Raw genomic sequence first — 12,670 nt, 5'->3', positions numbered from 1 at the left:
AGAGAGAAAAGACAACTGCTATACTCCAACTGGGCAGCAGGTGGCAGAAGCAGCTGCTGTTTTGCCTTTGATCCCCACCCACAACGCAAAGCCCAGTGGCACAAGTTCCACATCATTGCTATTTACAGCCGGAGGCAGCTCCTCCCTGCCACCCACCCTCCCATGCTGCTCATGCAGGATCTCTGCAGTATGAATAAGAGAGCGTATCAGCAGTGCAGACTGCAGGGGTAGCACAGCAGCCCTTGCCTTGTCACATGCAAGCGTCATAGAGCAGGTGGGGGGCGGGACCTTTGTCCCGCCAGATGAGCACACATTCAACTCATTGCTCCACCTACTTTTGCCTCTAGCCTCCCTGGTCACTGCCAAGTGGCCCTCAGAAGGTTACCAAGAAGGAAATGAGGCCCTCGGACTAAAAAGCTCCCCCCACCGCTGCTTAAGAACCTCTGCAACAATAATACAGTAATGAGCTAGATGGACCAGTGGTGGGGTTCTGTATAAGCCATCTTTCTAGAGTAGGGTGGAGCTTTAAAGGGCAGGTGAAGAATCATGTAATCTCCTTTGAACCCGTGCATAGTAAAATAAATAAATGTGTGTGTGTGTGTGTGTGTGTGGTACCTGGGGTGTTAGGGGATGGCTAACACCTTCTGGTAGGAGACATGTTATGCTGTTTCTGGGGTTATGTCTCCACCTTTGGTCCCCACCCTGCACTCAGCTCTCACCTGTGGCTCCAAAAAGCTGTTGGCATGCGACAGCAGCCACATCCTGAGAACGGCTTCAACTGGCTGGCTAAACCAGCTGTGGGTAGCTGATGGGTCTCAAACCCTTGGTGAGTTAGGGACTTCCCCTGCGTGCAAAGACAAGATCTGGCATATTGAGCAGATGAGACCAATACAGTGGTACCTCTAGTTGCGGACACAATCGGTTCCCGAAAAGTCTGCAACTAGAGTGGCGCTTCTACGCAAACATGATAGATCGCTTCTGTGCATGTGCAAAGCACACAGAACACTTCTGCGCATGCACGAAGCGTGCAGAACACTTCTGTACGTGCGGTGAAACCAGGAAGTATACACTTCCGGGTTTACCGCGTTCGCAACCCGAAAAGCCGCAACGTGAAGCAAACGCAACAAGAGGTATAACTGTAGTGGGTCCAACAGTCAAGAAGGTGGTTTCTGCAAAAGGGGTTCATCAGAGTCTCTCTCTCTCTTTTTTTTTATCTGTCTGTGTAAAATGCTCAGTTTCCATTTTCTTAAGGTGCAAAATAGCACCAATGCAGAAATTCAATGCACAACAATTTAGTGGAAGCCACAAATCACAATTAAAAAACTATTCAAAACAAGCTTGTAAGACCAAGTAATACTAAATAATCAGTATCAGCATTAAACAATTCAACAGACCAATGCGTTATCAATATAATCAGCACCATCAAAATGGCAAATGGGGGGTACTGAATTACGATAGTTATGTCACCAAAATGGGACTAGTAAAAAACGAGGGGCGGTTCACTGCTCGGGGGAACCCCAAGGTTTGCAAAAGTAGGCAAGGAGAAAATAAGGAAAGGACCAAAGAGGGGAGGAAACGAATATACAACCCAAAACAGTCAGCTGAGAACGCTTAGTGACCATGACATGCTGAACATCTGTTTAGGGTGTGTCAATGATGGGAAACTAGGGAGAGGAAAATGTAATGGAGGGGCATGGCTGGCTGGCTGGCATGCTGAACAGGAATACGTCACACTGCAGGCAGGCCCTGCTTGTACATCTACGACCCATCTCAGCATACAGAAAATGTGCAGGATTGTGCCATGTGTCTTGCTCAGTGCCAGCAACCTGTGGGCAGAGACTTCCCTGCTTCTGCTTTGTAAAGTGCTATGGAAGCATCATCCCCCCCCCCAAGTGTGGGGCAAAAACCAGACCAACACTATTCCTCCCCGTCCCCCAGGAGAAATGACCTGACCTTTTAACTCCTGTTTAGGAGTTGGGGCTGCCTAGCCATTCAAGCACAAGAGACCCTAAATAATGTATCAAGAGCAGCTGCCAGCAATGCTCTTGATGCCCATTGGTTCTGACGGAGCTGGAAACCTCAGCTTGCGCCCAAGCAGTGGCTGGTAGCTGCTCCTGGGAGAATCCTCTCCATCCCACTCAAAAGGAGCAAAGTCTGGCTGCGTCTTGCCTTCTCAGGTTTAATTAAGCATCTTTGCAGCGGAGTCTAGCCTCTATATGGTTTGTGCCATCTCCAAACCCGCTTACCCAGATGCCAGCCCCTCCTTCCTTTCTCAGCTCTTGATTTGTGCTTTGGCCTGGCCTGCCAAACTCCTGTGTCAGGTCCTTTGGTCCATCTTAGCTGAATAATGTCTACACTGACTGGCAGCAGCTCTCTAGGATTACACACATTAAGCCTTTGCCAGCCCTAACTGGAGATGCCAGGGACTGAACCAGAGACCTTCTGCGTACAAAGCAAATGTTCTGCTTCCGAGCTATAGCCATGCACTATTTTAACAAACCTGCAATGCACATAAAGCTATTATAGTTGCAGGGACTGTGTTGTCTGCTTAAGCTCAACTACTGGAATCAGGCTCCCCACTGGGTAACTAGGTAAAGGTAAAGGTACCCCTGCCCGTACGGGCCAGTCTTGACAAACTCTAGGGTTGTGAGCTCATCTCACTCTAGAGGCCAGGAGCCAGCGCTGTCCGCAGACACTTCCAGGTCACGTGGCCAGCGTGACGAAGCTGCTCTGGCGAACCGGCACCAGAGCAGCACACGGAACGCCGTTTACCTTCCCGCTATAAAGCGGTACCTATTTATCTACTTGCACTTAAGGGTGCTTTCGAACTGCTAGGTGGGCAGGATCTGGGACCGAACGACGGGAGCTCACCCTGCCACGGGGATTCGAACCACCGACCAAGCGATCGGCAAGTCCTAGGCACTGAGGTTTTACCCACAGGCTTATTAACGGGGCTTTTACAGAGTGTTTTTTTAAAAAAAGTTTTCTTTCCTCAACTTTCAGGAAACAAAACCAGAAGAAATAAAAGCATAGTTAAGCAGCGAGGGTTGTTTCTAATGCTAGTTGTACTCAAAACAGGCACACTGAAATTAATGGGCATAGCTAACTTGTGTCCATTGATTTCAGTGGGTCTACTACTGTAAGTAGAAGTTAGGAACAGAGGAAGCTGCCAATGTACTGAGTCATTAGGGCATCTAGCACAGCATTGGCTACACTGACCGGTGGCAATATTCCAGGGTTTTAGACAGGGAATGTTCCCAGGTTTGAAACCTGGGGTTTTCCTGCATGAAAAGCAGATGCCCCACCACTGAGCTGCAGCCCCAAGTTAGTTCGATGCAATCCTGAACGTTCATCACACAACCTGCATTGACCATACCTTTCAGATGCCCTTTCCTTTGCCCAGTTTGGTATTAATAAAGTAGGTCTCCGGGAGATACTTCAAGGAGCAGGATGCTCAATCCAACCTCTGCAGCTTCTCGTGAGGTCTTTTCAGGAGGGGGCAGGAGGTTGCTTGTTGTCTCTCATGGGAAATCAAAACCCAAAACTCAGCAGCAAAACATTCAAGAGGGCAAGAAGAGGGAGGGGGGAGGTGCTGTGTGTGGCTGGCGTTTTGCTAGTCTGAGTCATCCCTCTTTAATATGGAGTTACGTGTTTTCTTATTCGAACTTGTCTCCAAGTTCACTACGGTGCTTTAATTGGTTTCCAGAAGGATTGATTTCTCTGCAGGTTGGGGGCTGGGGAGGAAACCAACCAACTGGAAAATAGCAACTAAATTTGTAACATTTTAAATTCTTGATAGATCGCTGGAATCGAAAGCCCGGTACGTAGTAGCACATTTGCCTTTTGACAGCTTCCTTGTTAAGATGATTTGATGTATGCTCTTCTTCGTAGGTTACAGGGGCTGGGTTACAAATGTGTTTTTCTGGCCCGGTAGAACTGTTGACTTGAGGCAGTGCTGCCTATTGCCTATTTGGGCTGGTTAGAGTGGAAGGCAAGGAGCCGCAGAAATAGGGGGTGGGAGCCAGACACAATGACAAAGCCAATGCATTTTAGTTTAGTCCCCATCCTCTCCCTGCTGAGTTCTGCAAGGAGAACTCAAGAGACTAAGGCAGTAGTGGAATCCACTGCCTGGGCTGGTTTTAAGAAAGGGAGGCAGGCAGCAACTGGCTGGGGTTGGCAGTGTCCCATTTGCCTAAATGGATCAGTCTTGACTGCCTTTGCCAGAACGTCTTTTTCATCTCCTGTTCAATTATAGATGCCAAGGATTGAACATTGGACCATCGGCATGGAGGGGTGGCAATTGAGCTATGCTCCCTCTCTTAGAGTAGCAGAGGACCATTAGCCCATCGTTTTCTACCCTGACCGTATCTCTTAAGATTCCCAAGCAGAGATGGGCCATTTTTGTCTTTGGTTGCCAAGAGTTAGATTTAAAGCCTTCTGTGGGAAAATCAGGTGCCCCAACACCAAACCATGTCCCCTCCCCATGTCACGCAGATTCAAATTGCTATTCCTAAAGAGCTGTTCTTAACATCTTCTGACACTGAAATGCAGTTTGTGGAGGGGAAAGTGGAGGCTGTGGACCCGTGGGAGGGTTGAAAACCCATCATTTTCCAAGGGGCAGCCAGAGCAGATGGTGCCATTTACAGATTTGTTGCATTAAACAGATTCTTTGCTCTCCACTTCCAGCTCCCCAGGTAATCGCCTTCGAGGGTCAGCCGTGTCAGGCAGCACTAATCTAAAGCAAATGACTGATGAATAATTAAGGGAAGAAGCGGCGCTTTTGTTTTGAAACCATTGGGCACCGTTACCACCACCAAGAGCTCCACCACATTCAGTGTTTTTAAGGCTCAACACCCCTTCTCGACACAATTATTTTTTTATAAAAGGGATTTCTGCTTTCTTGCAACATGCAAGGTGAAATGTGTGCACATTTCTAGCTAACCTGAATTTAAGGGTCGGAGCCTACCTTCAGTCCTATTCAAAGTAGACCCACTGAAATGAATGGCCATGACTAACTTAGCTAGCTGCTAATATTAATGGGTCTACATTAAGTAAAGGTAAAGGTACCCCTGCCCGTTCGGGCCAGTCTTGCCAGACTCTAGGGTTGTGCGCTCATCTCACTCTATAGGCTGGGAGCCAGCGCTGTCCGCAGACACTTCCGGGTCACGTGGCCAGCATGACAAGCTGCATCTGGCGAGCCAGCACAGCACACGGAACGCTGTTTACCTTCCCACTGGTAAGCGGTCCCTATTTATCTACTTGCACCCAGAGGTGCTTTCAAACTGCTAGGTTGGCAGGCGCTGGGACCGAACGACGGGAGCGCACCCCGCCACGGGGATTCGAACCGCCGACCTGACGATCGGCAAGTCCTAGGCGCTGAGGTTTTACCCACAGCGCCACCCGCGTCCCTGTGTCTACATTAGAGTAGGCTTAACACTGGATACAACCCTAAGTCTCAGAGGGCTGCATTCTTGCCTGGGAAATATTTTAGAGGGGCCAGGTGCCAGTGGTGCGTGGATCAATCATTTTAAGTGTTACCTTTAGTACAGTAGGCTAGATTCTGAACACACCCTTCTGTCTCCTCTATCCAGGCAAGCAAGAGGCATTGTTAGAGATTGGAGGCACACTCCAGCCAGGCATTAACATTAGAGGAAGCATAGTAGAGCTGGTGAGGGGTGTGGCCTGTACCTGAGGTTCCCCACCTTAAAAAAAAAGTACTGCTACTGGGGCACTCTGAGAGTCATTTCAGTTAATTAGCAGGGTAAAAGTCCTGTAAAAAAACCAAGAATCTAGACCATACCTACAAAAGACTGGCTAGTGATGGTTCCATTCCTACTTAGTGGTTTACAGGTGGTGGTGCAGCTAAGTTGCTCACATGAGCAAGATGGTCTGAGCATATAACCTCTACCCTAGCCTGACTGCACTGGCTACCAGCTAATTTCCAGACCCAATTCCAAAGTGCCAGTTTTGACCAAGAAAGCCTTAAGCAGTTCAAGACACCAATACCTCAAGGGATGCCTCTTCCCATATGAACCGATGCGGGCCCTGCGTTTGTCATCTGAGCCCCTTCTCTGTGTGCCCCTTCCAGGAGAGGTCCAGAGGGTGGCAACACGAGAACAGGCCTTTTCAGAGGTGGCTCCCCACTGGTGGAAATATCACCCCAGGAAGGCTCTCCTGGTACCATCATTAGGTGCCAGGCAAAAACATTTCTGTCTGCATCCATCTGCCTCAGGAGACAATGGAGCGCATCTCTGGGGTGAGTTTACATTTTTCTATTTTGTCTTTATGCTGGATTTATTGCAGATCTTACTATTGTAGTAAGTTGTGGGGTTTTTTTGGCGGGGGTTGAGAAAGTGACTATCACTAATACTAAGTTAACGACAAGGGCATAAGGTGGGTAACAGGCATAGATATTGCGTATAAATTGATAAAACTGAGGTTGGAGGGGATCCAAAAGACATACTCTAAGCAAACAGCATTACCCCAACCCCTTCCCTTCTGAAGCAGAGGGATGACAATGCTCTAGGCAATAAGCCATGTTCTAGAACAGTGTTCCCCAATCTTGGGCCTCCAGCTGTTTTTGGACTACAATTCCCATCATCCTTGACCACTGGTCTTGCTAGCGAGGGATGATGGGAGTTGTAGTCCAAAAACAGCTGGAGGCCCAAGGTTGGGGAACACTGTTCTAGAAGACCAAGCTACCACCTCCTCACACTCCACTTCAGGTCAACAGTTCATATGACCTGAGGAATATTCCATCCCAGCTCCGGATGTGGGGATTTCTTAGTTAATCTGAAGTTGCAGTTTTGACTCCTACTTGTAAGAGTTGAGGGCAATGTACAATAAGGTTGGCTGCCATTTTGGAACCATTATGATCTCAGTTCCAACTTGGGAGAGAAAAACAAGCGGCCCAAGACAACTCATGTCAAACTGCTTTATTACATCTTAAATAACAGTACATTTTAATATAGTATCTATCTTGCATCCAGCTTTCTTGAAGTACACTGACTTTAAAATTAAATACAAAAGGTGAAGGATACAAGGGTGTGGAAAAAGCTCTACTGAGAATAGTTCCATAAAGGGGGGAGGGCGCAGGGGAAGAAGAGGGGTTTTTTTCTTCATTTTTTGTTGTTTTTTGAAATGCCAAATCCAGGCCTAAAAACGCACAATTACAGCACATTTTGTACAGAGTGTTGCCAGAGGGAGGGTGGGGAGAGGAAGAGACACACCCCAAAATGGATAATAGCCATTGCTGTAGCAAAGGGGTGGGGGGAGAATTCCAGTACAGTGAAAAAGAGAGGAACAACGTTAGACAGAGTAATTTGCTGCCCAAAGCGCTGTTTTAGATTTTTTTTGGTATTTTTCTTTCATTTTCAAAACACAAAGCCAGGAATGGTTGCTTGTTAGGGGAAAGGAAAATCTAACCTGATAAAAAGGGCTCCTTTGATTAGTCAACAGGCATGTTAGGAATTTAAAAGCATGTTATTCCTCTCCCTTCCCCACCCTAGAATCAAATCTACAGTGATTGTTTAAAGTAAGTGGTTGGGGTTTTTTTCCTTTTCCTTTCAAATTAAGAATAGTGATTTATCTATCACACTACTCCAGAATGTGCATAGCTCAGTACTTTCCATCCTTTTGTTTTAATGCACAGAGTAGCAACAGTAAATGAGGAGATCAGCAATGGTTACAGCTTTTTTTTTCCAAATTAAAAAACAAAACAAAAAACAGGTTATTTCTTGAAAGAAAACACATAAGGACACATTAGTCTCATATGCACTTGAGCATTTCTACAGCATGCGATTCTAAAGAGTAATCCAACCCAATATGGCAAACCAAAACAAATTTTCTCTCTTTCCATTGTTCTTGTTTAACTTAGAAAGTTTTTTTTAAGATCATTATTTCCAAAAACATTAATTTGTACATTGTTTCATACACAAAGAATTGATGGAATAGCCAAGCGCTGAACAGGTTTCTCTTTTCAACACCTCCCACCCCCCAGAAAAAGCCCAAATCCACAGAATCTTGTTTGTTTATTGAGATTATGGGGTAGTGTTAGGCTATGAAGCACCCTCCAAGTGGGCATAAGAAATCCATACTATGCCAAAATAAGAGAGTAATAACATGTGAGGTGGGGTGGAAAAAACTAGAGTTTGCATTTTGTTACCCATAAAAGGTGATTTTAAAAAAAACATTCAATACCATGTACAGCGTGTGCTTGGTTATCTTAACATTATCCTATATATGCAGTATTTGTGCAACAATTTGTGACACTAAGACAGAAATAATAATAATAATAATAATAAAAAGACTTCAGGGACTAAATTTACAGCATTAACAATCCCAGATGTATCTGGGTTTGGACTCCCTTGTCTTGGCTTGGCTCAACAATTGACCATAAAATCAAATTGCACGAAAGAAAAAAAAAAGGAAATGGAAATATGGACAAAAAGTAGATATCAACCCTGCTACAAACACGACTTCAAAGTTTGAAAGTGAGATAAAACAAGGCCCTCCCACCCCCAACTCATAAAGTCAGTAAAACCAAATCAATGGTTTGCAATCTTTAAACTACAGTGAAAGTTAAAAGTTGTCTGCTTCACAATGATTTTTTTTTCTCATTTTTTGTCTGGACATGCTTAACAAAGTGTGTTTTTTTCCTTTAGTTTTCTAGACGAAAGGTGGTCCCAAAAGGAATGCACAATTTTACTTCTTTTTCTATTTTGTATATAACCACAGAAATTCTTCTTTTAGAGATAATTGTGCTCTTCATTTCAGCAGTAGGAGACGTGAAAGATCTTGCCCTTTGGTGGCTGGGTAAGATGGGAAGGGGGGAGGCAAAGGGGGGTGCCCAAGTTAGTATGGTTGGATTGGATACATTATTTTAAATTTTCAACCGTTGGAAAAGTCTTCCAGTCATCGTGGAGTCCACTGCTATTCTGACACAGAACACATACAAAAAGTTTTGTTAATGATCATCATCAGTAACTTCTAATGCTAATCCTTTTCCTCTCTTCCAAATTATTTTAAAACCAACCTGGACCTTGCATTTATACTTAAGATTTTTTTCCAGATATTAAATCCATTACCCTATTCATTTCCTATCAAAAGCTAGTTTCACAGCTATGTAACGATACAACACATTTATTTACACACTACTTGGAATTTGCTCAAGCATCAACTCAGCATGTTAAGAGAGGCCCGGATTTACATTAACAAGGACATTTAATCTGTATTATGTACTCTGGATTAAATCATTTTATGGACACCAGGCTGCTTCTATGCACAGCTCCCACACCTGCCTGGGGGTGAGAAGAGTTTGGGAGGAAATATTTCAATATGAACACCCTTGAACGTCTACATGTAAGAGTCCTGCTGGATCAGACCAAAGACCTAGGTAGTCCAGCATTCTATTTCCTACAAAGGCCAATCAGATGCCATTGGTTAGCTCAGAAGCAGGAGAAGAGGATAACAGCACTCTCCCACTGTGGTTAGCCAACAACTGGCATCCTGGAGCCATCAAGCTTTGTAAGCCAATGAGCACTTTACACTTCATGAACAACACATCCCAATCATAGAAGCCTAGAAAGAGGAGACAGCCTCAGTGTGTGAGAGAAAGGGGTGGGGTAGGGAGAGAGCATGTTAGACCCGCCCCCCCTCCAATCTTTTTTTTTTTTTAAGGTACCTACAGACTTTAGTTCCAGATCTTGAGGAAGCTATCCCACGATCCTGTTGCCACCGCCATGCCATCATCAGTTACACCTAAGCAACTGACACGGTTATCATGGCCAGCTAGGACGCCTAGAAATTGAACAGAGAAACAAAAGCAAAAGAGTTTCAGATTCTGCATCTTCCAACATCAAGAGAAATATGCAAAAAAATAAAAAAGTATAAGTGGAGCCTGTTACTTGGCTCTCAGGATTTAAGTTGTTCTTTGGTAATTGGGAGAAAGCAACTTTCAATGACAGTGATGCACAAGCACTCCCTTTTCCACAGGTTTACTCAGCTGTTCCAGTCTGGAGGTTCTTTATGCACATGGCAATGCCCCAGATGTACAAACCTCTCTGCTAAACTGAGTGAAAGGAGAAAGCTTTGGACAAGCATATCTCCTTGCACATCAAGTGCTGCCCATACTATGACATTCGCAGAGAAACTCTTGTACACAGAATCTCAATCAGAGATGTTCTGGAGTTTTCAATTAAAGCGAGCGAGTACAAACAAATTGCAGCCCATCATGGTTCCAAGCCATTTGTCACACTAAAAAACCAAAGAGTGAAGCCGTCTGCACAAGGCATAAAAGGGCAGCTACAGAAACCTCAATGAAGTCTTGAGTCAGCAGCATCTAAGCCTCAAGCACCAGAATCCTACACATTATGAGAGATAGCCAAAGCCTGGAGACCAATGGCATGATGGAGAATACAGTCGAACCACTACTTACCACCGTGCCTCTTCTTACGGTCATTCCAAGTTGCGACTGCGGCAAAACCGGAAGTAACCGCGGGTTTGCTGCCGTCTGCGCATGCGCAGAAGTGGCAATCGCCATTCGCGCATGAGTGGGCAATCACCGTTTGTGCCTGCACACAATGGTGCCTCTCCCAGCAACCTGTTTTGACCTCCAGACGGACCTCCGGAACGGATTATGGTCACAAACAGAGGTTCCACTGTGCATGCTGCCACACAGAAACCAGGTCCAAATGGCAGGGGGCTATTTTGGTGCAGATAATTGTCAAAATGAACAGGGTGTTTATGACTGAGGACAAAGTATGCTCACTCAAGAAAGTAAAGAGCTAGCAAGGACCAGCTGCTGGAAGGGCTGCTCTGTTACAATGTAGCATAGTAAAGAGGCAGCTTTCTTTTAAAGAAATTGCCATGTTCTTACACATTTCTTCTCTACTTGGAATAGTAATATCAAGCAGACAAGTACAGTGGTGCCCCGCTAGACGAACGCCTCGCAAGACGGAAAACCCGCTAGACGAAAGGGTTTTCCGTTTTGGAGGCGCTTCGCAAAACGAATTTCCCTATGGGCTTGCTTCGCAAGACGAAAATGTCTTGCGAGTTCCTGCGGGTTTTTTCCCCTCCCCCCCTTTTTCTAAGCCGCTAAGCCGGTTATCAGCTGATCCGCTAAGCCACTAATAGCGCTAAGCCGCTAAGCCATCAATGGGCTTGCTTTGTAAGACGAAAAAAACGCTAGACGAAGAGACTTGCGGAACGGATTAATTTCGTCTTGTGAGGCACCACTGTACTGGCTCCTCTGTTATGGGAGGGTGTGGTTTCTGGGGCTACACGACACATCCCCCACCATTATAATTAGTAAATACCAAAAGGGGGGGGGGAAGTGTCACGTTAAGGTACATGAACAGTGGAAGCTCTGGAAACAATGTTTAAGAGCGAGAACATAAAATAAATTCCATTAAGAGAGGGAGCATTTTGCTGAGCACAATATTTTAAGTTCATAAAAATCAGCAGCTACAAATCATTAACTGAGTTACTGGTACCTTACAAACAAACAAACAAAAAAAACAGTGTGAATACTAAACATCAGTTAAGTATTTCTATGCAACAGAACTGACAATTCTTCATATGAATCATCATGAGGTAATGTCAAAACATTAATATTGCACAGGTGCTAGTTCTTTGGAACAATGGTGGACCACTTCCATTTTGTTAGCCGCAATATGGAACATGCACGCGAGCACACACACTTATCCTTTCACTCTCCGAGATCCAAAGTGTGTGCTTATTTCCCCGTGCTCACTTTCTGATTTCTTCTTTCCTTGCCTTCTCCTACCACACAAGTTACCAAAATGTTTGAAAATGATTGATTATGCAACTGAAGCCCTTGCATGGGAATTTATATATTCGATCCCAAGTGCTGCATTTGAAAGGAACGTAAAGCTTTTAGAAATACAACATCAAAGCAATTAGTGATCAGCAGTCAATATGGGCTTCAGGTGTCTGTTTTGTAGAATCTAGGCTATTTCTGTATCTTATTTGGATCATTACCTGCCCAGAATCGACAGGTTGAGTAAGTACGATATGGTTTTCTATGGATTCCCACAGCTACCATCTGATGTGATGTGGTTCAGCAAGATTTGAAGCATATTATTTTGCTGATTGTGTAGCTTGGCTTCAGGTTATTTTTACCACTGCCATGCCTTCGCTAGCCTAGGGTGCCCCAGGTTAGCACTCAAATTACCAGAGGGGAGTGGCTGTCTTAACTTTTGTTTTTGGATGCTATAGGGGGGCCCCTAATCTGACTAAAATTGCAGTAAGTTCTACGTGGCCCTTGAAGACAACTTGGAACCTTCAATAGCAGTCAGATTTCTGCTGAGGTTCCATTTAGACTGCATATAACCTATTTTAAAACAACTGCACTGGTTGCCAGTTTGTCTCTGGGTCCAATTCAAGGTGCTCACACCAGTGTTTAAAGCTCTGAATGACTTAGGCCCCAATACCTCAGAGATTATCTCCTTCCCCACAGACCCTCTTAGGTGCTAAGAGCAGCAAAAGGAGCCCTCTTGATCGTTCCTCTGCCCTCAGAGGCTTGGGTGGTGGTGATCCAAGCCTAGCAGAGGACATTCTCTGTGGCAGCCCCTAAGTTGTGTAACTTCCTCTCCACAGAGGTGTGTCCAACACCTTCATTATACAGTTTCTGGTGAATGTTGAAGACACA

The 12,670-nt window shown here is 45.2% G+C and overlaps 1 protein-coding gene and 1 long non-coding RNA gene across 8 annotated transcripts in view; both read right to left on the bottom strand.

The window, feature by feature from the left end:
- Window positions 1-4,903: 4,903 nt before the first annotated feature.
- On the bottom strand, window positions 4,904-5,468 carry LOC307222297. Its single transcript, XR_013841733.1, has 2 exons — window positions 5,401-5,468; window positions 4,904-5,024 (listed from the first exon to the last, which is right to left on the bottom strand). It is a non-coding gene; the product is annotated as an uncharacterized lncRNA (long non-coding RNA).
- Window positions 5,469-6,920: 1,452 nt separating this feature from the next.
- Window positions 6,921-12,670, bottom strand: part of GNB1 (G protein subunit beta 1) — a 75,279-nt gene continuing 69,529 nt past the window's right edge. For 2 of the 7 annotated variants that reach the window (XM_079987203.1, XM_079987205.1), the window contains exons 10-11: window positions 9,687-9,798; window positions 6,921-8,936 (exon numbers count right to left, since the gene is read on the bottom strand). In XM_079987203.1, the coding sequence (XP_079843329.1) occupies window positions 9,692-9,798 (107 nt within the window). In that variant the 3' untranslated portion in view covers window positions 6,921-8,936; window positions 9,687-9,691. Of the gene's footprint in view, window positions 8,937-9,682; window positions 9,799-12,670 lie in introns of all 7 variants that reach the window. The other 5 variants (XM_079987207.1, XM_079987206.1, XM_079987209.1 and 2 more) reach the window with 5 other exon arrangements.

This window comes from Podarcis cretensis, assembly GCF_951804945.1.
Source record: "Podarcis cretensis genome assembly, chromosome: 8".
Taxonomy (NCBI): Eukaryota; Metazoa; Chordata; class Lepidosauria; order Squamata; family Lacertidae; genus Podarcis; species Podarcis cretensis.
This window is presented reverse-complemented; position numbering and strand designations above follow the sequence as displayed.